Source organism: Balaenoptera ricei, chromosome 17 (genome assembly GCF_028023285.1).
Source record: "Balaenoptera ricei isolate mBalRic1 chromosome 17, mBalRic1.hap2, whole genome shotgun sequence".
In the NCBI taxonomy this organism is placed as follows: domain Eukaryota; kingdom Metazoa; phylum Chordata; class Mammalia; order Artiodactyla; family Balaenopteridae; genus Balaenoptera; species Balaenoptera ricei.
Window position 1 is genome coordinate 74,488,251 of NC_082655.1, and position 26,460 is coordinate 74,514,710.

Below are 26,460 nucleotides of genomic sequence, written 5' to 3' on the forward strand. Positions count from 1 at the left end.
ACCACCCTCACCCCTGATCAGGAAATTGGGAGGACTTCTCTCTGGGGATGCTGAACCGAGCGGGAAAAAAGACCTACAGATACTGACAGTTGGGAGTCCTCCATGGAAAAAGACAGCTGACTACCTTGTCATGCCACCGTGGAGCTCACAAGGCCCTCCCATTCAGGCTGAACTTCCAAACAGGTGTTTAGTGCCTCCACTCTTAAGAATGACTTAGCCAAGGATCAAGGACAAGTAAGGAAACAAATTAACTTAGAGAAGATAAGCATATGCAAGAAGGAGGATTATAATTAATATTATCAGAGAAATGAAAATATTGCATCTGTGGGGGAAAAGAGTAAGATATTATTAACAACACAACCAAGCATACTCCTAGCAAGGAAAGGTGTGATATCATGTGTGAAAAATGCAGAGAAGGGTAAGAAAGTCGCATCAATAAAGTCTTAAAAAAATAAAATAAAACAACAAAAAAAAAATTTAGAAAGTGGAAGAAAAGAGTAAAAAAATTAGAAGTTAACTCCTCTAAATCAACCATTCACATAACAGGAGTTACAAAAATAAAAATGAGAGAAAAAGGGGAAGGGGATTTAACAACAAAAAGTGATAATAAAGTAAGAAAGTTTCCCTGGACTTAAGCACATGAATTTTCAGATTGAAGGGCTCATGGAGTGTTCAACTGAGTAAATGAAAAAGACCCAGCCCCTTCCTTTACCATGAGGGGGTCTTGCACACACCTGTGGATGCTACACACCTGCGCCTCCATCAGTCCTTGGCCTTGGAGTGTGCACACAGTAAGAACATCTGCCTTTGCAAGGAGGACCTGAAAGGGCACTTGGGACCGTCTGGGCAGGGAATTCTGGAGTCCAGGGGTTCAGAAGCCAGATTTAGGAGGGCAGAGGGGCACAGCGTCCAGGTGGGCATGTCCCTGTCCCCTTGGCTCCCTTGGCCAGGGGATCCCATGACATAGAGGGGCGAGGATGGAGGAAAGCCACAGTCCAAGGCTCATGGCCAAGGGCAAAGGGCAGTCCTGGATGCACAGAACATCGAGTAATCTCCTATAAAAGCAGTTACTAACCTCAGGGACAACGAAACGTGTAAGGAAGGAAATGTCGTCGTCGTTTTTTACTGTTAAAAAACATTTAAAATATAATCATTTTTTAATGTGGTCAGCTATGAATATGATTTATATAGTTATAAAAATATAAACACTAAGTATTGATTTAGTCCCAAATTGTGTTTTCACGATTTTAAGAAGTTGGGAAAATGATGTGCAAGTTGGGGTTAAACTCTCTTAGCAGAATCACTAAACTCTCTTAGCAGAATCACTAAATAGTAACTTAAACCAAAATGATAAACAAATAGCAATTTATGCATGTCACTTGAAAATTTGCAAGTAAATACCAGAAGATACAGTCAAAATGATTGAAAACATTTGTCTCTGTACAATGGAATTCGAGACAGAGATAATGAGAAGTAAGGAGATGCTGTCTGCTGTTCAAAGGCTATTATAATTTGTCTTTTAATACAATCAAAATTAAATTGAAAAAGAAGATTACATGATTACTTTGACAAAATCAAAATTAAATTTAAAAAGAAGATAATTAGAAGGAAATACTGGGGGAAAATGAATGAGAAAAAATGAAGAGAAAATACAGAAACATCAAAAGGGAGGAACTCAAAATTTTTTAGAATAGAATAAAATAAAAGAAAAAGGAAAAGAATGTACAGGTCCAACTTGCAGACATAATATTGAAAATTCCATTTTAGACACAGTGCACTATTCTGCAAAGCTTTCATGGGTTTGTCATTCATTTATTTTATTGCCTTAACTTATTCCTCATAATATGCCTCTGAGTTAGCAAATGTTCAGGGTAAATAGAGTTCAGGGTGAGGAGGGAGGGGAGTTAATATCCAAAGACAAATCTCTGTTACCTGAAGACTTACCTCCTGCTGAGAGACAACCACATAAGGGGGAAAAAAACGTGAAAACACAAATGAGAGACACATAGAAATCCATCTAAGGCAAATTAGAAATGAACTCGCACGCTGGAGGACTTCTGAGGCTTCAGGGAATCTGCAGTCTGAAAGATGCTTTAAGGAAGTAATGGATTTTTCTGATGAATGAAGGAAGAAAAGACAGTTCTTGCATGGAGATAAAGGAGGCGATTTTTAGAAAAGAGTAAGATTGGCCAGGACAAGGTTGAAGGGGATAACAGGCAACTTACGCTGAGGGGACAGGACAGCCTGCCCACCTGACATGGCTCTAACTTGCCCACGATAACCCTGACCAACCTGTGTGTCCAAGTCGACCCTCACCTTCCAATTCAAGCTCCATCTCCACATAAGCCACAAATGGGCCCTATTAGGAAAGACAATAATTTCTCTCCTGCTCATTGTTAGCTGAGGTCCTGTACCCTCATTTGGGGCACTTTTAAGATTTTCTGCCAGGTGTCCCGATCCAACTCTTCCCTGGATTAGAAGGCCACCCAGAAAGAGCGTGGCCTTTGACACTGAATTCGAGTTAGAATTCCTGCTTCATCTACTTACTTACGGCAGTGGTACTGGGCAAGTTCACAGAACTCCCAGAGCCTGTTTCCCCACCTGCGATCTGGGCATAATGAATGTGTAATTAGAAATGTCTTTGGAAGAATGGAGATAATGTATGTAAAGTACCTGTCAAAGAGCAGGTGTGCAAAACACGGTAGCTGCTGTTATTATTACCGAGATTATGGTTATTTACATAAATATTCTTTTCTCAATTAAACGACACATATCTTGAGAACAGCGACTTGTCTTTTTCCCTTCTTAGAATCATAGTGCCAGGCACATGGTGGATATTATTGCATCTGTGTAGATTGATCAAGATAGGGTTGGCACCGTGTGTGTTTAGAGAAGGAGAATCCTATGCTACTAATAAAAGATGATGGTTGGGGGGAGGCCACTGAATCTAATCCTGACCCAGGAGCAGGGAAGGACACTTAGGTGTAGGTGATCTGACTATGTTGTGACACCCCTTTAAATGAGGAGGAGAAAAAAATGGGCAGAAGACCTAAATAGACATTTCTCCAGAGAAGACATACAGATGGCCAAGAGGCACATGAAAAGATGCTCAACTTCGCTAATTACTAGAGAAATGCAAATCAAAGCTAAAATGAGGTATCACCTCACACCTGTCAGAATGGCCATCATCAAAAATCTACAAACAATAAATGCTGGAGAGGGTGTGGAGAAAAGGGAACCTTCCTACACTGTTGGTGGGAATGTAAATTGGTGCAGCCTCTATGGAGAACGGTATGGAGGTTCCTTCAAAAACTAAAAATAGAGCTACCACTTGATCCTGCAATCCCACTCCTGGGCATATATCCAGAGAAAAACATGGTTTGAAAGGATACATGCACCCCAGTGTTCATTGCAGTGCTGTTTACAACAACCAAGACATGTAAGCAACCTAAATGTCCATCAACAGATGAATGGATAAAGAAGATGTGGTACATATACATGATGGAATATTACTCAGCCATTAAAAAAAATAAAATAATGCCATTTGCAGCAACATGGGTGGACCAGGAGATTATCATCCTAAGTGAAGGCAGTCAGAGAAAGGCAAATATCATATGATATCACTTATATGCAGAATCTATAAAAAATTATACAAATGAACTTATTTACAAAACAGAAACAGACCCACAGACTTAGAGAATGAACTTATGGTTACCAGGAGGGAAGCCGGGGGGAGATAGATTGGGAGTTTGGGATTGACATGTACACACTGCTATATTTAAAATAGATAACCAACAAGGACCTACTGTATAGCACAGGGAACTCTGCTCAGTATTCTGTAATAACCTAAAGGGGAAAATAATTTGAAAAAGAATAGATACATGTACATGTACAACTGAACCACTTTGCTGTACACCTGAAACTAACACAACATTGTTAATCAACTATGTTCCAGTATAAAATAAAAAATTTTTTAAAAATGAGGAAGAGAAAAATGCCTTCACAAGTATCTGAAAAATATTTCTTTCCAGTGTGCACATAGGAATAAAATCATACAGAAAAGTTGAAACTTTTTAAGTCATAGTTGGAATTGGAACTACAAGTTCGATGTGCTTTAATTCAGTTTAAATCTTGAGGAACAACTAAATGCAATGCTCTGAGAAAGTAGGTAATACATAGTTTTAACTTTAAAAAGATAAAATATTTATATTACAAATAATTCTAAAAGTGATTGGAAATTTTCTGTTCTATCCATTAATAAGCAGAAATGTAAAACAAGGCTCAGATTTTAAACAATAGAGCGTTATCATGACAACAAAAACACTAACTGTGCTGTTAGTACATGTTTATGCTCAACTTTTACCATATTTTAAATTGCCGGGATTTAAAGTTCCTTTGATTATTTCAAGATGAAATTTATTGCAGTATATAGAAACAATGCTTCTTCGTCCTGCCCCACCCCCCTTTTTTTTAACTAAGGAGAAAAAATTGGATTTCTTCCTTGAAGGGCTCTCTTTGAATTTCTCATACTCTCTCCAGCTAATAGTTTCCTCTACACAGACATACATGGTGGCATATATTCATGTGTGTGAATTGTTCTTGCCTCCAGAACAAAGAGATCTCCTTTAGCTCACTTTTGTATGGTAGCCTGACTATTGTATTCATGAGAGTTGTCAAATCGAAAATCCGTTAACTGAACATGCTCTTAGGGATTTCAAGTATTAAAAGATAAAAATCAGCATTTTTCTGGCCACATTTATTATGTGGAGTGAAATCCTTCTAAATCATCGGGGAAAAAAATGCCTTTGAAAGTATCTGAATGCCAAGTCTATTTTAAAAAGAACATCAGATTTGGAATTACTAACCTCAATTCTTCTTCCTCCTTCACTTCAACAAATATCTATTATAGCGCTTATTTATGTTAGATGATATGCTTGGTACTGCAAAGAATATAAAAGTTAACAGGACCTGGCTTCTGTGATACATTATTCAATGGTCACAAAGACCTCCCATCTCAGGAGACAGCTCCATTTGTAATGTGACTGGGCTGTACCCCTCAACCAGAGATAAGAGTCTCTTTCTGTACCTCTTCAAACCAGGCTGGTCACGTGACTTACTTTGACAAATAGAATGTGGAGAAGTAACATGTAAGTTCCAGGGTCTAGGTCTCAAGAGACCTTGTAACTTTTGCCCTTTCTCTCTTAGAACCCTGTAACCACTATAGAAGCCCAAGATGAAAGACTACTTGGAGACAGGTCCAGCTTTCCAGCTGTCACAACTGAACCCAATTCACAGCTGACCCTACAGCTGAATGCAGGCAGGTAAGTGAACCCAGGCAAAACCAGCAAAGAACTACACAGTCAAACCACAGGATCATGAGAAATAATATATCATTGTTGTTTTAAGACACTAAATTTTGGTACAGTTTGCTATGCAATAATAGACAGTAGACCCAAATTGATACCGGGAAATGGAGTTGTGCTGTACCAAAAACTTAAAACACGTGGCACTGATTTTAGTTCTGGGTTGCAGGTGAAGGCTGAAAGGCAGTGAAACTGTTGTTAGCAAAGGCTGGAAGAGCAGTGAGGAAACTGCTATTAAAGACTGGAGAAAACCAGTTTGTGTTATGGGTGATGGAACATTTGCAAGACCGTTTTCTGGGGTAATGTAGAGCACAGAAAATGTACCAAAAGAACTTGTGAATACGGCAAAAAGTTGAAAGTGTCAGTTGGCACTTTTTGGTCATGTATGATAAATTATGTCAAAGGAGAGATGAACTAAAGAAGGAACTCTTCAGTATGAAAGGCCCAGGATTTGTTGAGTTGGAAAATAAAATTATTTCATATTCTCAGTCTCTCCCACTAGCAAACAATTCTCAGTGTAAGAAATGGCTTCAAAATAGAGACCAAATCAAGGCTGTGCCTGTTGGTCCTTTGCTAAACCTCACAAAGATTTTAAATGGCGCCCAATAAACACTTTCAGCTAGACCAAACAGCATCAAAGAAACTCAAGGTTTTGCCACTTGGCAGCCACTCGCCTAAAGTACAGAGTGGTCTGTCTCAAGAAAAGGACAGATGCAGCAAGAAACAAGAGGAAATATTTTTAAATTTCTCATAATTTTAAAATATTAAATAAAATATTTTAAAATTTTTGTCTGTTTCAAAAAATCCCGGTGAGTATTGCGTCAATGGAACTTCAAGAAGCTGGCGTGAAGAGTGGTCACTGTAGTAGGAGAAATTGCATGGACTTTGCACAACACTACTGATTAATAAGAAACAACAAGAGAGGAATCAACTGCAGCAACACAGGAACTATTTCCTAACACAAACACTCTAATTAGAAAACAGTGTACACTGTTTCAAGAAAAAAAATGTCAGGATGATAGCTACCAAGGAGGAATTTTTCAGTATCTGAAAGGAAGAAGAGGAAGAGGAGGAGTAGGATTTTTATAAAAAATCCAGAAGAAAAAAATCACCCAGAAGAAACATTCACAAAAGTTTCAGGTTGTTCTCAGACTACTTAGTAGGTCAAAGTGCTAGAAATCAAGCTAGCAAACCATTACAGAACTCTGGAGAATAAAGCCTCTGAGAAACACGAGCATGTCCTCAGCTACTTCAACATGCAGAATTCTACCATCAGGGCAGTCTTCCTGAATAAGCTGCTGGAAAATGCCAGGGCAGTGAAGCACATATAAAAACAAGTCCAGAATGGAGAAATCTTGGTAGATGGACAGGCATTGGGCAGAAAAATGAGTAAGATGCAGAGATGAATTTGAATGTGTGTTTTAAATGGTCATAAAAGTAATTACTAAAAGCTATTTTTAAGTGAATTAAATGATCACTTGTATTTCTAAGATAATAGAAACCAAATTATGGTTTCCATAACCACAGAGTTCTGAAGGAAAACTAGGATTAGAGTGGTGGAGTATAAAAGGAAACAGTATTACATTTCTTTTCTTCCACAGCAGATGGTTTTCGAACTTACTAGTTTATTACTTAATAAATTAAGAGTTGATTTAACACCGTTCCAAGATTGTCTTTCAAAAATCTAAATTGATTTAAATTAATTTAATTAATTAATTTAAATTAAAACTGAAAGCACAAAACTTATTTTTTTAAATTTTGCTGGAAAATTAGCAAATAAAAATAAATGTATGTAGCAAAAATGAACAAACCAAAAAAGCAGGTACAGAAATAGCAAAAATAAAAAGCATTAAACAGTAACACCACCCTCCACAACAATTGTAAAGTATAAGCAACACATCTAAAACAAAATAACACAGAGAAGCTTAGAACAATTTAGGTGACAAAAAGCAGAAAAGATGACTCCAAAAGAAGAGCTCTAGAGGCAGCTTTTGTCTGTATAAAATAATTAAAAAGGAAAAACAACATGTATGTTTACACACAATAGCTATAATCAATGCTGAAGATAAAATGAACAACATAGTACTTACAAGGAAGCAAAGTCATAGAGAGCCTGATAAAGATACAATTATACTGAAAGAATTTGACACATTGCTCTCAATCTATGACAGAATACATAGGCAAAAGTAAAGAGATAAAACTTGTTGATAAAAATTGAGAAAATTGAGAACTTGTTTACACATATTCACATTTTTAGAATATGTGATTGTATGCTTGAGACCCAAGGAAATAGAAATTTAAGTAAGGTGAATAAATATAAGGTAAATATACAAATATTTATATATTAAAAATTCTGCTTAAGATGGTAGAATAGGCTGGTGCCAGAAAGCAGAAATCTTCCCCCAAACAGAAATGTGGGATAAATATAATTTTAAACTGTTAATTCATAGCTGAAGTCAAAGGTAAGAAAGCAAAATCTCCACGGGTCACAAAGGAAGCAGGAGTCATCAGAGAGATGACGGATTGAAGCCTTATGGAGCAAGTGAACCAGAGCTAGCTCTTAGGGGCTGAAGTTCAAATGCTTCCATGGTGATGAGATGGAGATCAAGGCCCTGGGACTAAAACTAGAACTGTCTCCCCATATAAAATGAGGTGCTGGAAAATGAGAAGTCATAGTTGTAACAGGAATAAAGAAAATTCTGCCTGCTTATCGTTGGGCATGACATGGAATGGGGCTTTCATCTAAGTCCTTGGTAAGGGTAGGAGGAGACAGAGTCTCTGTTTACAGATGATATGATACTATATATATTAAAGACTCCACCAAAAACCTGTTAGAACTAATAAACGAATTCAGTAAATTTGCAGGATACAAACTCCATATACAAAAATCAATTGCATTGCTATACACTAACAATGAACTATCAGAAAGAGAAATTAAGAAAACAATCCCATTTACAGTAGCAGCAAAACAAACAAACAAACAAACACAGGAATAAATTTAACTAAGGAGGTGAAATATTTGTGCACTGGAATATAAAAGATGAAAGAAATTGAAGAAGATGCAAATAAATGGAAAGATATTCTGTTCATGGATTAGAGTAATGTTTTTAAAATGTCCACACTACCAAAGCACTACCCAATCTACAGATTCAATGCAATCTCTAACAAAATTCCAATGGCATTTTTCACAGAATGAGAACAAACAATCCTACAGTTTGTAAGGAACCACAAAAGACCCGGAATAGCCAAAGAAATCGTTAAGTGAAAAGAACAAAACTGGAGGCATCACACTTCCTGGTTTCAAACTAATATTACAGAGCTATCATAATCAAGACAGTATGGTTTTGGCATAGAACAGGCACCAGAGAGAAAAAAAGATACCTATGAAGAAACATCAGAAACATACACTTTTTTAAGGCAACCAAAATGCAATTAATATCTTCAAAGTGTTTAGGGAAAACAATATTTAATCTAGATCCATATACCCAGTTAAAATATTATTTAAGAGTAAAGAAGAAATTACATTTTCAAACATACAAAGGTGGCTAAGAGAGTTTACTAGCTGCAGCTACTCACTTCAGCAAGAAGGAAATAAATTCACAAAGAGGAGTCATGTGCAAGATTCAACAATGAGGGCTTCCCTGGTGGTGCAGTGGTTAAGAATCTGCCTGCTAATGCAGGAGACACGAGTTCGAGACCCGGTCCGGGAAGATACCACATGCCGCGGAGCAACTAAGCTGGTGTGCCACAACTACTGAGACTGCGCTCTCGAGCCCACGAGCCACAACTGCTGAGCCCAGGTGCCACAACTACTGAAGCCCGCAAGCCCTAGAGCCCGTGCTGCACAACAAGAGAAGCCACCGCAATGAGAAGCCCGTGCACCACAACGAAGAGTAGCCCCCACTCGCCTCAACTACAGAAAGCCCATGTGCAGCAACAAAGACCCAACGCAGCCAAAAATAAATAAAAAAATAAATTAATTAATTTTAGAAAAAGGATTCAACAATGAGCAAAGAAATTGGTAAAACACCTTGGAAAATTTGAACAGGCATTAATTGTCAAGTGATAACAACAACAATAACAATAACTCTGAGGTTGAATATATGGTAGGACTAAAACAATAGATAGCAGTGATTTTAAATATGGGGAAGTTCAGAGAGAAGTTAGAGCATTCATTTTTCTTTATTCTGGATAAGAATAGAGAGATTGACCTCGAACTTTTTAGCAAAATCTGCTGGTAAAGCATCCATATTAAAATTTGGAGAATAGGGGCTTCCCTGGTGGCGCAGTGGTTGAGAATCCGCCTGCCAATGCAGGGGACACGGGTTCGAGCCCTGGTCTGGGAATATCCCACATGCCGCGGAGCAGCTGGGCCCGTGAGCCACAATTACTGAGCTTGCGCGTCTGTAGCCTGTGCTCTGCAACATGAGAGGCCGCGATGGTGAGAGGCCCACGCACCGCGATGAAGAGTGGCTCCCACTTGCCACAACTAGAGAGAGCCCTAGCACAGAAACGAAGACCCAACACAGACATAAATAAATAAATAAATAAAATTAAAAAAAAAAAATTTGGAGAATAACATGTAAAATAATAGAAGTAGATAACTTCCAAACCCAAAGGGTGGAAGTGGGGAAAAGCAAGAAACAATAAAACTTGATCAGACCAACAGAAAGCAGTGCTTTGATGACAGTGCTTTGATGCATAACAACACGTTGCATTGTACAGCAAGGAGAGAGGAGTGCTCTCATGGACTCCTGGGGGGAATAGAGACTGGAAACTTATTTCTGGAAAGCAATTTAACTATATATGTACAAGAGCCATATGAGTTTTCATTGCTCACTAATTCAACTTCTTGGAATTTATCCTAAGGAGGGAAAACCAAAGATGTAGAGAAATATTTATATAGAAAGATGTTCATTATGCCATTATTTATACTGGTCAGAAATTGAAAATAGCCTGATGCTCAGCATTAATTGAGTTTTAAACTATCCACTCATAATTTTGTGCTTAATACATGTTTAGTAAACTCATAAAATAACCATGATATAATTTTAACTGAAAAAAAAAGCAGATTAATAAACACACTAGTGGTTACCAGTGGGGAGAAGGAAGGGGGGAGGGACAAGATAGGGGTAGGGGATTAAGAGATACAAACTACTATGTATAAAATAGATAAGCAAAAAAGGACACATTGTACAGCACAGGGAAATATAGCCATTATTTTGTAATAACTTTAAATGGAGTATAATCTATAAAAATATTGAATCACTATGCTGTACACCCAAAACCAATATAGTATTATAAATTAACTATTCTTCAGTTAAAAAATTTACTGAATTGAAAAAAGCAGATCAATAAAAAATAGTTGACATTTACTGAGTGCTAAGTATGGGTCAGTCATTTTTCTTAGCCTTTATTTGTATTAACTATTTTCATTCTCATTACAACTCTTTAAGGTTGATACTGTTACTATCCTCATTTTATGGGTGATTAAATTGAGACCCAGAGTGTTTGAGTGACTTGTCCAGGCTCAGGCAGCTAGTATGTGGTGGAGCTCTGACTCACACTCAGGCAGTCCAGCCACAGCTCTTGAGCTCTATATCATAGTGCTATCCTGCTATCCAGTATAAGCCTCATTGTGTGTGTGTGTGTGTGTGTGTGTGTGTGTGTGTGTGTCTATGTGTGCAAAATATACTTCAATTCTCAGTGTAAAAAGTGGTTATAGCTCAGTGGGGGGATTGTGGATGATTTCCAATGTCCTAACACTTTCCCTATTGTCATGGTTATCATCAATGCTTACTTTTTTATTTTCCAGTTATATATATACATATGCATATGTATATATGTGTGTGTGTGTATAACTTTTTCAGACCCTGTTCCATCATGGGTTATTGAAAGATATTGAATATAGTTCCCTGTGCTCTGCAGTGGATCCTTGGTGTTTGTCTATTTCACGTATAACAGTAATGCTTCCTCTTACAGTCACACAGCCCTTCATGTTTAGGATAGAGCAACAGGCCCATTTGGCAGCCCTTCTGTAACACTATCCAAGTAGGGTGTTTGCTCCCCGGGGCATCGCAGAACTGTATGCACAGGGAAACCAGTACATCGAATGTGGGGTTCTTAAACAACTTTTGGCTGTGAGCCTCTTGAGAATCTGGTGGAAGCTTGGGTACCTTCTATACCAAATGCACATGTGTCTAAAATTTCAGGAGATTCACAGATGCCCAGTAGCCAAACGTAGACCAAAAGTCTCTGCCCTCAGGTTCAGAATGAGCCGGGTAAATGTGTCTCACTTACCCAGCAGCTGCAATTACTTAGACCACTGTGGAAAACAAGGAAGAAGGCATCTCCCACGTTTCTCCCTGGCTAAGGTGTCTATGAGCTCATGATGCTTGCCAGTGTCCGTGTTCCTGTCCCCACCCCTGGGTGAACAGACCAAAGCAGTATAAATTTAAATCTATAAATATAAAAATTATATTTTGGTCATGGTGGTGGGGTCAGGGTCATATGACACATGAGAAGGGGGTGGCAGCTCAAGTGAGGGGACCAAAGGGAGTGGGCCCAGGGACAGCGCTCTTTGGATCCCCACTGCCTTAGAGTAGGTATTCAGGAAAGACACAGGATGTAGTAAAAGATAAACAGAGAGCTAAGCTACTTTTTGTTGCCCAATATATTCTTGATGAGAGACAAAAGCTTGCATTTAGTAGCTAGAAAAATCTAAACATAAAAATATAAAGGATAGTCACCACTTTGGTAAAAACAGGTTTAGTCCAAGTGTAAATGAAAACATAGGTCCTTTTCTGTTAGGCTGGGCAAACATTATAGAGAAGAAAGACACACAAGTCAGAGGGGGGTGTAGTATGTGAATCCAAGATTGGAAAAACCTTGGAAGAAAAACTGCCCAGGTTTTCCATTTTGCACAGTTCCAAATAGAATCTGCATCAGAAGGTGCTTCATGCCCTGCCTGCTGGTGCATTAGGCAGAACTATATTTCTGAGCATACAGAGGAGATGCCATAAAATTCATGCACTGCTACAGCTCATTTACATTATTTCTTGGGATTCCCCATAGATCTTCACCCAAAGCATACAATTCAACAAGCTCAGTTTTCTGGCTTCCTAATCCACAGAAAATTAGGAGAAAGGGTTTTGAAGCAAGCCCACTAACAATAGCCAATTAATAGCTAAGAGGAGAAAGAGGTACTCAAAACAAAACAAAACAAACAAAAGAATTAGAAAGTGCACATAGCGTGGCAGTATGGGCCATGTAGCATGGGAACAAAGCCCATATGTTCCAAGAATCCTCATCACGATAGTTACTTCACAGCCCAGGGCACGATAACTTATATTTACTGTTGTCAACATTTGTCATTTTAAAAAAGTATTACACTATATTTGACAAGGGTAGGGAGTACATAATGCATTCTAAGGTGGTTTTTTTTTTTTAAAAAAAAAACACACACAACTGCATAAAATAAAATTTTAAAACTGGCTTCTAAAAAGCAACCCTCAACTATCTGAAGATTTAGCTTCTCTGGATGGGATACCCTCTTCCCTTACGAACTATAAGGTAAATGAGGCATTGCGGTATTATTCTGGCGGGTTTCACAGATCAGATATCAAACTGAAACACTCTAGCTGCGGTGGTGTGATCTACTAACCAATATGCATGCTATAAAATTATATGATGGATTAACTCATCAGAAACTCATGAGGAAATGTGTGATCAATATCATCCACACAAACCTGTCAGGGTGAAGAGGATCCGGAGTAGAAATAAGACGCCCTTCGCAAAGAATGAGGCGGCGAGTCGGGTTTCCGCTCCCTGAGCTCTGCAGGGAAGGAAGCACCCTGAACAATGCACGTTTCTATAACACGAAACCTTCTCTCAACTCGGTCTTATGCACAGTGACACGCACGGAATACAGAACGTAAGAATCGAGGGAAAACAATGCAAGTCATCTACTTCCACATCCTTATTAGGTGAGCGAATTGTCACCTGAGCTCATCACACAGCGGGTGGAGCCACCAGAGACCCCGCAGTAGTGACTCCCGTCCCACGTCCTGGTTGCTCCTGCTGCTTCTAGGACGTTCTCTGTCCCCATTATGTCACGCTGAGAATCGCCGGGCAGGCGGTAGACAGAGCACCCTCATCTCTTCCTCCTTCATTCTCAAGTTCAACTGCACACAACTCTGGTCCCCTTAACAAGAATGTTGTCATTGGGAAGAGTCTCCAGAGAGCTTCTCCCCTCTGGACTTTCCATTGTTCCAAACTTCTCCCCGCCAGTCAAGAGGACGCTGTTGGGCACTACTCTGTACCTGTGGATACCAAGGAGAAAAAGACACAGCGTCCTGCCTCCAGAAGCTTCCTGAAGCATGGAGAAGTGTGCAGTAAAGAAGATGAGTGTGACAGGCATTCAGGGAAGAACAGAGGAAGAGAGCAGTGCTGTCCCAGCCATGGACAAAGCTTCTTAGTGTGGAGGAGAGCTTTGAAAGAGGAGTAGGGCTCGATCTGGCCTCAAGCACAAAGCCCAAGTTCCTTGTGGCAAGCGAGGCCTTTCAGTCCTGGCCTCTGCTTACCTCCCCAGCCTCCTCTCTCTCCATGTGAGCCCTTATAGTCTACCCTCAATGGAACCAACTGAGGCTCTTCCAGCAAGGCTAGCTCTCTCTTCCCCGGATCCCTGCGCTGTGTGGTCTTTTTGTCTCAAACGGCCCCCCTCACATTCCTCCCCTCTACCTGCTCAGTCTTCCTTCTCCGTCAAGCCAGATAATGCCTTCAGGAAAATTTCTCCGAGGCCCCAGCTTCCCAGTGGGTTAGGTGCCTCTTGTCTGTGCTCCTGTAGGGCCCATGCTCACCTCATTATGGGAACGAAAACTAAATAGTAGGAGCTAGGTAAGCAAAGGTGGGAAAGAGCTTCAGTGAGTGAGGAGGGGGGAAGGGGGAGAGGTGGCTTACTCAGGTGGAAGATGTCCTTTGGATAAGGAAACTAATGCCAAGTTCTTAAGGTTTTCTATGGCAAAATGTGTGGCAAAGAGACTGAATCAGTTTTGTTAGGGAGCCCTTAAGGATTCCTGAGCAGGGAATTTGTAATAAATTGTGAGCAATCAGAGATTAGGTGACACAATCCCCGGAAGCAGACCCCAGACATAACCAGGTATCATGAAGAAGGAGAAAGAGAAATACTCAGAATCAAACCACCAACCAGTCTTGTGATTTTGTCCAGATTAGACACCTTCTATTTAAAATGAAGATAATAATTCTCCTTCACAAATTGTCGGGAGGATTAAATTAACAACGTGGCACAGGAGATGCCCAGTGCCTGGGAAGCATTACTAATATTAGCACACTCTCAGCCGGGAAGACACTGGGTGTTACTTGCGGGAGTGCCATATTTGAAATTAGATTCGGAGACACTCAGCAGGGAGTATTAGAGATGGGGAAGAAATAGAGGCAAAGAGAAGAGAAAAATGATGAGAAACAAAAAGAGAACTTGCAAAGAAAAAACAACACATCACTTTAAAACCCTCACAACAAAATTTACCTTCTCTTTATTTTCCTGTCTGATGCTATGTTTCTCAGTATAGTAGCAATAACTTCTACTGCTTTATAGGACTCACAGTAAATGGCTTCTGAGCTTGATTTACAACCTCAGCGAAGTGTAGGCATTTCGTCATCCCCAGCAGCTACCTAAGGTTCCGTATATCACCGTTCAGGAGCGATTATCTAGGAACCATATAAGGGCAGGAGAGCTGGGCGCTGGTCCTAGGCCTGAGGTTCAGGGCTCAGGCACTGGAGGGTTTCCTTGGAAGCTCTACAGTGTGCTTCTTGTAAAGGGATCAAAAGATGCTTCCCGGCTGATTGAGAACTGGGGAAAGCAGCAAACAGCCCAGAAGAGCTTCAGGTCATACGAGAAAAGGCCCCATAGCTCGCAATGCACTCGTTCAGGAAGTCAGCTACGCCCTTGAGAAAATCTCACAGTGAACGCAGCACACAGATAGCACCGTGATTAAAAACGCCCTTTCTCCGTGCCCTCTTTTACTGCCGCTGGACTTTTAAAGAGCAGACCCAGGCTGTGCCCCCCACTGGAGCAGGATTTCAAGTTGAGTAAGTGAGCAAAGCTCTGGGCTGGCTGCTTTATCCAGGCCACGCTCCAGGAAGGAGGAATTTATTCTTAGACCCTCGGATTTCTAGGCATCAGAAGAGACTTCCTTATCTACACAGTAACGAGTGTCATGTCTTTTAAACTCCTGGGTTTAGAAGTGAGCATTTGCAAGGAGCAGGAGGTCTGGAAAGATATGCTGTCAGTGAAAGCTTGCTCTCCTGCTTCTGATGGTCGCCTCCTGCTGCAAACCTGCCCGGCCTTCGTAACAATGTTGCAGGAGCCCTGTGACGTCTGACAGCTCCCTGAGGGGCTAGGCAGGAACGTGCACTGCCGTGTTACCTCAGAGCAGAGACCCCACTGCTCTGCCTTCCATTCAATCCGCACGGGAGACGCTTCTAACGGGCATGCTTTCAAGGACCTGAGCTCAATCGACGGGGATGTTGACAGTGGGCAGAAAGCAGCTGAGCCCTGGACTAAGCAGAATTAGAGTGTGAGTGCTGAGGAATGTCTGACAAGGAGTTCTTATGGAGGAAGAAGGGGATTTAGAAGAAATATTTGAGGAACTATTTGACTAACCCACGTGGCGAGCCATACACTCCTCCAGCAGGTTGAGGAAGCAGAGTAAACTCTTCGAGCTTCATTTCCGCATCAGTCGCCAGCTTTTTAGAAGCACGTAACAGAGATGTAGTCTATTTTATAAGTTCTTTAAACCGAATGAGAAATTGTATCTTGGGCATCTTACATTAGATCGACGTGGGAAAACCACCTGAATGATGGAAGAAAGGACATGGCCGTCTGCGTCAGACCCCTTCCTACCTAGCACCTCATTTAACCCTCACAGCTCTACCAAGGACACGTGATCATTACCAGACAGTGAGGAAACTGAAGGTTAGAGGAGTTATGTATCTCGCTGAGGTCACAGAGCTGGTAAGCTGTGGAGCTGGGGTTCTGTTTGCCAACTGAAAGCCGACTCATCTTAGTGGAAGGAACAGGTAGGCAAAGATGACGCTCTCGATCACTATCTTAGATCACACTCATACTAGGACCACTTTCTGTGATATATTCCAAGCAATATCCAGATTCCTTTGTTGGGCTGGGATTTTAAAAAAATCAAAGTTGTTTCTGTTGTCACTCTTATTATGGCCAAATAATTAGGGTTGAGATTGGACAGGATCTTCAACATTTGATTTGCCAGGTTTCTATGAGATTGGAGTACGTGGCAACAGGATTTCCCTGTTAAGCTATGAGAGCCTTTTCAAGTCTTTGGGACCTTGAGTGACCGAGAGAGGCTTGCTCACTCATACCTTGCTGAGAGCCCTCCTGAGTGTCTGATCGAATGGCCCCCAAGTTTGGCAAATGGGTTCTAGTGGTGAACTATACAGAACAGTATTTGAACTATGGAGTTAGGTCTGAGATCCAGCTCGTTTTAGCCATTTACCAGCTGTGTGATCTTGGATGGGTCACCTAACCTCTCTGAGTCTCAATCTCATCACCTGCAAAATAAGGATATGAATAGTGACTACCTAAGAGCATTACTGCCTGCCGCAAGGTAAGCACTCAACAGTGTCTGATTTTGTGGTTGTAATACTCTCCTTCTCTTCGGTTCAACTTTGCTCATTGCCAAGGTCACAACAATTGGAAAACTGATCACTGCTAGAACGATGCTGAGAATGTTTCTGTAGGAAGAACAGACAGCTAGACCTTTTCCTGAACCTGCCTCGATAGGGCCTGGGACTGGGGAGGAGGGTTGCCTCATGGCCCTGGTGAGAAGCACAAAGTCCACCTGACTTGCCTCCCCCTTGGCTACCCAGCATTCAGCACTGACATTTTAGAAATCTGGCCCCTTCGTTCACAAGTTCTTGTACTCAGGGCAGTAAAACTGAACGAGGTGTAGACCCCCCGCTGCTTGTAAAAAGCTCTTTTATGCTCTTGCAGAAGCTAAAGGTGAACCTCCATCAAGTGGCTTATTTATAGTTTGAAGACTTACATCCCACCTACTAGCTCGGGGTTTTACTCAGAAGAGAAAACCCACTTAATGCGCATCTCCCACCACCGTGCTGTCGGGACGCAGGCCACGCCAGCCCTTCGGAGGCTGCCACGGCTCGGCAATAACCGGTGACGTCTGAAGGAGCTGGGCCGCCAGCATATCCATTAGATCCATTACGTCTGGCAGGAGGGGACGAGGAGCAGCTGAACACCTGTCCAGAACAAAGTGGTGAGTGGAAGAGCGCCTGCTGCCTAAGAGCACATAGATTCTCGGTTGATTTCTTCATTACAAAGTAAACACGGCAGTGTCCTTGCTTTCAGAATTGTGACAGCAGGAAGGTCAAGTACCCTAGTATCATTCATCTTCCTGTCGTTTCACACCTGGAGGGACTGGGGCGGGGGCGGTGCTTGTGTGAGATGCCATTCTGGGATGCGGAGCTCCTTTGGACCGTCAGGAACTCGCCCAGAGCTGGCCAACTGTAACTGTTCAGCACGTCTCTGGAGTACATGGAGGAACGAGTGAAGCTTGGATTCATCCCGCTACACAATAGCAAGTCTTACAGTAGATAATTACGCTATAAAGTGGTAACAATACTTGTCTCCCTGCACTGAACGCGAACGGTGTGTCAAAGACTCCGCCAAGTGCTTTGCCTGTATTATCTCGGATCCTCACAGCAACCTTAGCTAGGGTTACTGCCAGGTCCCATTTGAGAAAGCCGAAAACTGAAAGAGCTACATCACCCAAAGTCACATAGCTCACAAGTGGTAAAGCTGGGATTGAACCATACTCTTAATCACTGGTCCCTAACCTATGGGCCCAATTCTCATAAGTACCATCTCAGGAGGAGTCCAGAAAATGCACACGTGCCCGAGTATTTTCTGCAGCCTGAATACATTACAGGCCCAGCTCCTATGTATACTGTTATTTTTCAAGTGTTACTAATGCTACTGCATTTAATAAAATACTGATCACATAGTTAAAAAAAGACTAGCAAGTCTTGTCTATTGTTCGGCGCCCCACCCACTTTCTTATTTGCTCAAACTGAAGTGATGGGTCCCTCTCCACTCCCTTTCTTCCCGCTCTTATCAGGGACTAGGCGGGCCCTCCCCATTGAGCCTCCAGGTTCATCTCAACTTCCGGTGCACCCAACTTGCAATGCTCTTCCTTCACTGTCTCACGAGGAATGGCTTTGTTGTTTACACCGAGCCGCCCTGGGCTTCTTGGCTAGGAGAGGGGGGCTGAAAGGAGGCTGTGAGAAATCTTGCATTTGGACCCCAGGGCTGCTTTGCCACTTAGCAATACACCAGTGATTCAGATTTTGATTGTAAGAAGCTCTGGAAGCTTTGAGTTCAGGGTAGGAATGAGACCATAGCTAGGGTTTCGTGGGAAAGCATAGTCTTTCTATTCAGACAGACAAGAGAAGCATTTCATCTCTTTTATAGATTAGCTACACACATAACCTAGATCCTTGCAGGACTATGGTAGGAATTAGAAATTATATGTATCAAACACTTGGCACAAAGGCAATTCACAAAGGGTGTTATTGACATCGGTGTTAGGACGTTTTTAGACAGGCCCCTTCAGGGGTTCTCACAGTGGCTTCTAGCTCCCCTAAGGGCTTTGGAAATATGAAGGTGGTCGTTCAGGTGATGACGGTACCTGGGAGAGGGGATGCTGGACATTCCCAATGCTGGACACAGTCCTGCACATTAAGAACCAAGCAGCTTCAAATGCCAGTTGTGCTTCTTTTGAGAATCTCTGCTCTTAAATCTTAGATCCTCTCCACTGTGGTCACTGTCTTCATCCACACCCTTGTCTACCACCAGGAAATCCACTTACAGACTTTCAGAAGCTCCATGGATATTTTGAAATATCTAATCACTCAGGAGCTGAGCAGTCAGCTCCAAGTGTCTTTGGAATGAGCTTGGAATTGGAAGCCTTGAGTCTAAGTTTTTCCATTGATGAGTCATAATGCTCCTTGGTTAGAAAGTATCCTCTCCTCCCCAAACCTCTTCTTTGTTATTTGTAACTTAGTGATACTGAAACTCCTCAAATGGTTATGAGCATCAAATCAGAAAATGTACACGGAAATGCTTGGGAACCATAAGGTCCTAACAGCTGTATAGAGTATGGAGGTACAGAATTATGCGCTGTAATATAACTGACTGGGAACCAACTTAAGGCTCTTCCCTTGAGAAACCTGATTGGCCTGAGCAGTGCTGTGCTGAGCCATACTGGAACGCAAAGCACAAGGAAAAATCAATCATTCTTATCCTGCCTTCTTGAAAATTTTGATATTCTGTTCATCAGGAATTTTTGTTTGCGTTAATTTTGATTCTAAAAAATATTTTATGACAATATTACTTACTTTGATTAATGAGTGTTTGGGTGCCCCCTTCAATTTTGCATCCCAAGCAAATGCACCAACCCCTCACCCTGTCCCAGCCCTGGGGCTGAAGTCGTGGCTCAGGCTCCCTGATCTTCAATCCAGATGGCTGTGCTTCAGTGCAAATCTTTTGTCCCTGGTTCTGTATTTTGGGGAAAGAGAGCCTACAGGATTCATTGCCTTCTTAATAATAACTCTATATACTCGAAGGTAGTAATCAAGCTGTTCATCAGCTGCCTTTTCTCTCTACTAAATTACCCTAACGTGGCTCTTCCTTAGAATAATACCTCAGCCTCCTCAAAGAACCAACTTTTCAACTAATTTTCCACCTGGCTGCTGATTTTTGAGCTTTCAGTTGTGGGAAACAAACAATACACTGACAAAAGAATGTCCAGTGTAATTTTATATATTTTGATTTACAATGCATTTCCAATTGTTTTTTCCCCCATTAAAGTACTTGGGGACCAGCTGGTCTACACATGGCACCAACAGATACTATTGTAGTCTATTGTGGGGCTTTTATTACCTGGACTGCCCCCCCCCACCCGATGCTTTTCTGATATCCTGAGACTATAGTAAACATAATAGGTAGGGACACTAAGACCAGGTGACTTCTCAGAGCCTGCCAGCCACAACTGAGCTACCGTGGAGGTCTTTGGAGCACGGTGGCTTGGGGTCTTAGCTGTATTGTCTATACTTTTCAGGAGGAGGAAAGTTAGTAATGGCATCAAATTCTACTGCCCTTAGAAAAAACATCTTGTGACCTGATATCCTAGATATTTGCCTGCTTTGAGTTTTTTTCTTAAGAAACAACTGCCATTTATTGACTAGTGCTAATCTATGATCATGATCATCCCCACTTTACAGGTGAGAAACTGAAGATAATAAGAATTTAAACAACTTGCTCAGGATCATATAGCTGGTTAGGAGGCCGCTGGAATTTGAAGCTGGCCATCTGGCTTCAGAGTTTGTGCATTTAATCACTATCCTATTCTGCCCCTTGGACACCATCAACTAGAGTAATTGGGGTTAATCCTTGCAACAGCTCCACATGCCAGATACTAGACCCATTTCCATTTGATAAAATTGAGGCTCCAGAAAGTAAAATAACCTGACCAATTTTAGCTCTTTTGTTAACTGAGCAAAATCCAGAAAAAAATAGACGAGTTCTTCTGTGCTTACATTTTCCCCTTTGTGGGAAGGGCATTCCTGGGCAAATCAGGCTGTGTGGCCCCTTGCAAGTATGCAACTCAGAAAGAAACAAGAAATAGATGTCTTTTTTATCAGATCTTAGGGGCAAGTTGGGGACTCTTGCCAATGTTGTTATGAATTAAGGTGAAAAAGATCAAAGGGCACATTGAGCAAGAGTGTTTCCTTAGGTTTCCGTTACACACCAGGCTGCAGCGCTGAAATGTACACTCTGCTGACCCTGGAGGTGCCGGCTTCATTGTATGAATGAGTAGGTGGGTGCTGATTTAATCTAACTCCTTTCAGTTCAGCCCGGCAGCCTCAGGAAAGACAGAAGCCGGCTGAGGAGGCCAGTTTGTGCTCCGAGACCTCTGTGTTCTGTGGGCACACCTAACCCTGCACATGCCCCCGGAGGGTAGCACTTCTCATCACTCACTGTTCTGGGCTCTTGCTCAGGCTGTCTGGGTCTAGATGAATGAGATTTACATCGTTTTAATAAATATTAATAGCCATTTTAATCTCAGTAAACCTTTCATATGAGACGTTCAAATCACTTTCCAGTCATCTCAGGCTCCCCACGAGAGTCCAGTAATCATTTTGCAAAGCTGTGCTAACTCTTCAGCCCTTCGGGGTTCCATTAGGCTAGGTCTGTGTGACAGGGAACACGTCTGGGGAGAAAGCTAACAAGTGCTGAGGATGGGCAAGGGGCAGATCACACTCGTCGGCCCACTTCTGTTCTCAAATATTGTACTCCTGTCTCTATTTTTAACTTATTTACCTTCTGTGCTCTATTATATTTGTAGTGGGAGGTTTAATAGTGTTTGTGATAATACTAGAAGCTAACATTAATTGTTTACCATGGGCCAAGCAATGCGCTGTGTACCTTAAATGCCTTGTTTCATTCAGTCCTCCCAACTACATTATTAAATAACCGTCAAGAGGTTGCTTGTCCCAGATCATATAACCAGTAAATCACATGACAGTATCCAGGTTCAAACTGAGGTTTGTTTGTTTCTAATCATCTTTGGCTATCAGTAAGATAGCCTTATCTTTCACCTTCTTGTTAAAGCCAAAATGGTTTGGAACAAATAGTATTCTACAGTTTGAAACAAACTGCCTCAAGTAGACCCAGCTTTGGGAGGGGTAGGAGGGGTGGAAGAAAGAGATTGTGTGTGTGTGTGTGTGTGTGTGTGTGTGTGTGTGTGTGTTGTGTGTGTTTGTTGTGTATGTGTGTGTGAGAGAAGAGAGGGATTACTTTAAAGAACCTAGTGAATCAGGAGCCTATAAAGTGAATTTTAAAATCCCTCTCCATCCATAGGATCAGGCTGAAAGAGCTTCACATTCATGAGCCAGTAGAGCTAGAAGATATCTCAGGGTTTACCTAGTTCAAGCTTTTTATTTTACACCTGAGGAAACTGAGGAACAGAGACGTGAAGTAACTCTTTCAAGGTTATCTTAATCATAAAGATTTGAATTATTCCCTTAAAGACTTGTTTCTTCTTGCTTCTTAACACATTTTGAGGTACATACAGACCAAAGACTAATACAAAACAAGATATTTCATGATGATTTATCTCCTCATGTGTAAATCATCGCTTACTGGTGTTCTGTGTATCATCTGTCTTAGCAGATACAAGTTCTCCAACACATTCAACTAAGCACAAATGAAGTCAGCAGGATCATTCTCCAGAATCATCAAATTTTTCTGTTTCGAAATCCAAAATGTTCATGTGCCCTTTTCGAGAGGACAGCTGTTCCCTCTAGTTTAAGACTCATGTCCTGTGTTGATGGTTTACGTCTCAAAAGGAATTCTCCTGTGTTAGATGGGAGTTAGCTGTCTATGTGTTTGCACCATAACTGGACAGTGGGTGGCCCAAGGGGTTGTTTGCTGGAGGGACATTGTATTTGCATCGCGTTCATCATGTCCTTGTGCCTTAGCACAAGCCCTGGCACAAAGTCTACACTTGTCACATGTTTGTTGAGTGAATGATATATGGGTAAATGTAAAGACCTGGAAATCTTTCTCATCAGTAGAGCATTGTAACAAGAGGCTCATCCTTAATGCTTATGGAATAACAGAACAGAGACATGGCAGGGCAGCCCAGACCTAGGTGTAGACCTGAACAATCTCTAGACTGATAGTGTTAAAACATTCAAATACCTTTTCAGGATTAGATCGCTTTATTCCAGTTTACCAGCCAGAAAACAGCCAGTGGTCACTAAGGTGTCCCATACTAATCATCATTTTTAGGGGGAGGAATAGTCATATGAGGCACTAAAGGGGCGCCCTAGAAATTCCTTTTAATTATATTTGGGAGAGGGGCTCTTTGGTATTTTTTTTTAATTAGGAAATTTATTCAATAATTATAGTGATTGATACTTGAGTATGTACAATAGACCAGAAACTGCAATGTATTAATCTTTGGTATATTTTTAAAGTTAAACCTGTGTTTCCCCAAATACCATAATTTCAATATGATCCCCCTGTGAGAGCTCAAGCCACAGGTGAAGTTTTGGAGATTAATTCATGCATTTTTTTGCATTCAGCATTTATTGCCTATTGGACCATATGCCCAAGAGATAAACATGAAAAAGGCACAGTCTCCTGCTCTCAAGGAACCTGCAGTCTTGGGAGGAGGGCTAAGAAAGAACACACAAGTAAACATGCAATTACAGTAAAGCCAGGTTAAGATAACTTGCTCTCAAGTCAACCCCACTCTGTATTTCACTGGTTGTGTGACATTGAATGAGTTACTTAACTTCTCAAGACCTCATGTCATCAAATGTAAAATAGGGATCCTAGGAATACCCATCATGCAAAGTTCTTGAGTGGATTAAATGAGAAAATATATGTACATATAAATGCTTAGCAGAGTATGTGGTATGTTTTCAAAAATACTAACTAAAATAACAGTGGTTCTTATACTCCAACTGTAAATACTTTAACGGAAACATGTGAATAGAGGAAGGCACCTCACTGAAACAGGTTGGGATGGAAGGTAGATAAAGACTACCTTCCCGAAGAACCATAGAGATAGGTGTGAGTCAGTAGGCAGGTTATGTCCAAGATGGTTGGACTTGGCATAAGAAATGGTTGATCCCTGCTTTAAGTAGCTGGTGGGGCAAGTCCAGAGGCTTGGAGGCATGTTGAAACCTCAGCTATTTAAGACAAGGCTTACACTTCCAACCAGCAGGACCAGAGAACATGAAAAAGGGCAGAGGGTGAAGACGAGCAGGAGATGCAGAAGGTGGATGATAAAGAGCTTTGCTTTACTTTGAAGACCTTGCAGGTCACTGAAGAATTTTAATGAGGGGAGCGACATAACGGAATTTTGGACGGGTTACTCTGATGATGGTAAAGGCTAGAATGGCTCAGAGGAGACTAGACCAGAGGCAGGGACTCCAGTCAGGAGGCTGTCTCAGTGATGCAGGTGAGAAATAATGAGAAGTTACGCTAGGGCAGTAGCCATGGGGGCAAAGAGAGTGAAGAGATTTGAGGTGGTTTTAAGAAGAAAGGGGTAGGGCTTCCCTGGTGGCGCAGTGGTTGAGAATCTGCCTGCCAATGCAGGGGACACAGGTTCGAGCCCTGGTCTGGGAAGATCCCACATGCCGCGGAGCAGCTAGGCCCGTGAGCCACAACTGCTGAGCCTGCGTGTCTGGAGCCTGTGCTCCGCAACAAGAGAGGCCACGACAGTGAGAGGCCCGAGCACCGCGATGAAGAGTGGCCCCCGCTTGCCGCAACTAGAGAAAGCCCTCGCACAGAAACGAAGACCCAACACAGCCATAAATAAATAAATAAATAAATAATTTTTTTTAAAAAAAGAAGAAAGGGGTAGGACTTGGCATTTAATTGGATGTGAGGAGCAAGGGCAAGGAGCAGTCTGGGAAGACACCCAGGTTTCTGGCTTGAGAGACTGGATGGATGGAAGAGTGGGGAGAGTGGGAAAGATGCTGCACTCAGTTGGGACATGTTGAGTTTGCGGTTCTTTATAGGACTTTCCGGGAGAAATGGCTGGCAGGCATTTGGATGGGAAGGTCTGGCATGCAGAAGAAAGGTCAGATATTAAAGTCATGGAGAAGATCCAAGAAATTAGTTCATGTGTTAAAAACACTTGACTTAAAGCCATCTACTGAATCCATTTTTGTTGTTGTTGTTAAAGATGAGAACCCTAAAGACAGAATATATGGTTCTTCTAGCAGACCAGATTTCAATTTTATTAAAATAAATGACCCACTTTGATGAACAGAATAACTTCTGAGGTCTCTTACAATTCTAAAACTGTGATTCTTTTGTTCCAAAACATTGCTGTGGATCTGTAATCACCTATTGATGACAGTTAAAAGACTTGTGGCCTTAAAATTCTCTTTGTGGATGTGTAGAATATATACTTTTAAATAAGAGCCCATTATCTGTAAAGGCATACAGCCCCAAACATGCGGTGACAATGCTTATGAAAAAGAAAAAACAAATAAAGACACTATCTACATTTACCTACTCTGATCCCAATTGGCTGCAAACAGCAGAAGAATCTTCCTGCCATAGTGATCGCGGTTTTCCAGCACTCCAGGGAACCCATCGATGAGGGCCCTCTTGATGCCAGGATCATCAGCCTTGAAGTTTTTGAACATGTCCAGGTTTAGCTGGCGGTACTGGAAGTACTGGGCCAGGAGTCTAAAGGCATCTGCTTGGTGAAACTTCCTGGCTCGGAGAAATCTCAGGATGAAGGCATCATCTGTGCGTAAAAATCCAATGTCAGGCCTGGTGATGATCATGTCCCTGACTTGCTGAATATCCTGGTGCAAAACATCTGGGTTTTCATTCAGTTCTAGGCGAGCTTTCTCTATAGTCTCTGGGCTGAGTCCAGCCTGTAAATGGGTCATCTTGGCCAAATGTCCTTTCCAAGTGCTTAATTTCTGATATTTGGGAAGAAAAGAGACTGGTCCCATTCACGTGATGGTCTGCTGAAATTGTGGCCCATTCAACAGTTTTTTTACTACCAAGCTGCCACTGAAACAGACAAATAGAGGGTCTTCTTTCTGTTCCTGGAAAGCAGTAGGACATTCAGGTCCTATGTGGTGGCGGCCATCCCAAAGAGAAGCAAAACCGAGGCCATTGCTTACTGCAAAACAAATGCACACAAGAGAAACAAACAGAGATGATACAAAGAAAGTCTGGGTAAGTTAATTGGAGCTCAGAAAAGCAGTATATTATGCTGCAGATCTGATTAGAAGAATAAAGGGTATATTTTCTTTAAAAGAGGATATTTGGCATAATTTTATTATTGACAACTTCAGTGTGTAATATGCAAGTATTTGCAATACGTTTAGGAAGTTTTTAGTTACGTTGACTAGTTAACATGATAGTGTATGGTCAGATTAGTAATAGATTGCTTTTTTTAAAAAATTTATTTATTTATGGCTGTGTTGGGTC

The 26,460-nt window shown here is 41.5% G+C and overlaps 1 protein-coding gene across 1 annotated transcript in view; it reads right to left on the bottom strand.

Moving 5' to 3' along the window:
* Window positions 1–25,976, bottom strand: part of CLVS1 (clavesin 1) — a 147,249-nt gene extending 121,273 nt beyond the window's left edge. Inside the window, exon 1 of the mRNA XM_059901993.1 lies at window positions 25,522–25,976. Within this exon, the coding sequence (XP_059757976.1) occupies window positions 25,522–25,976 (455 nt within the window). The remainder of the gene's footprint in view (window positions 1–25,521) is intronic.
* Between the last annotated feature and the right edge of the window lie 484 nt (window positions 25,977–26,460).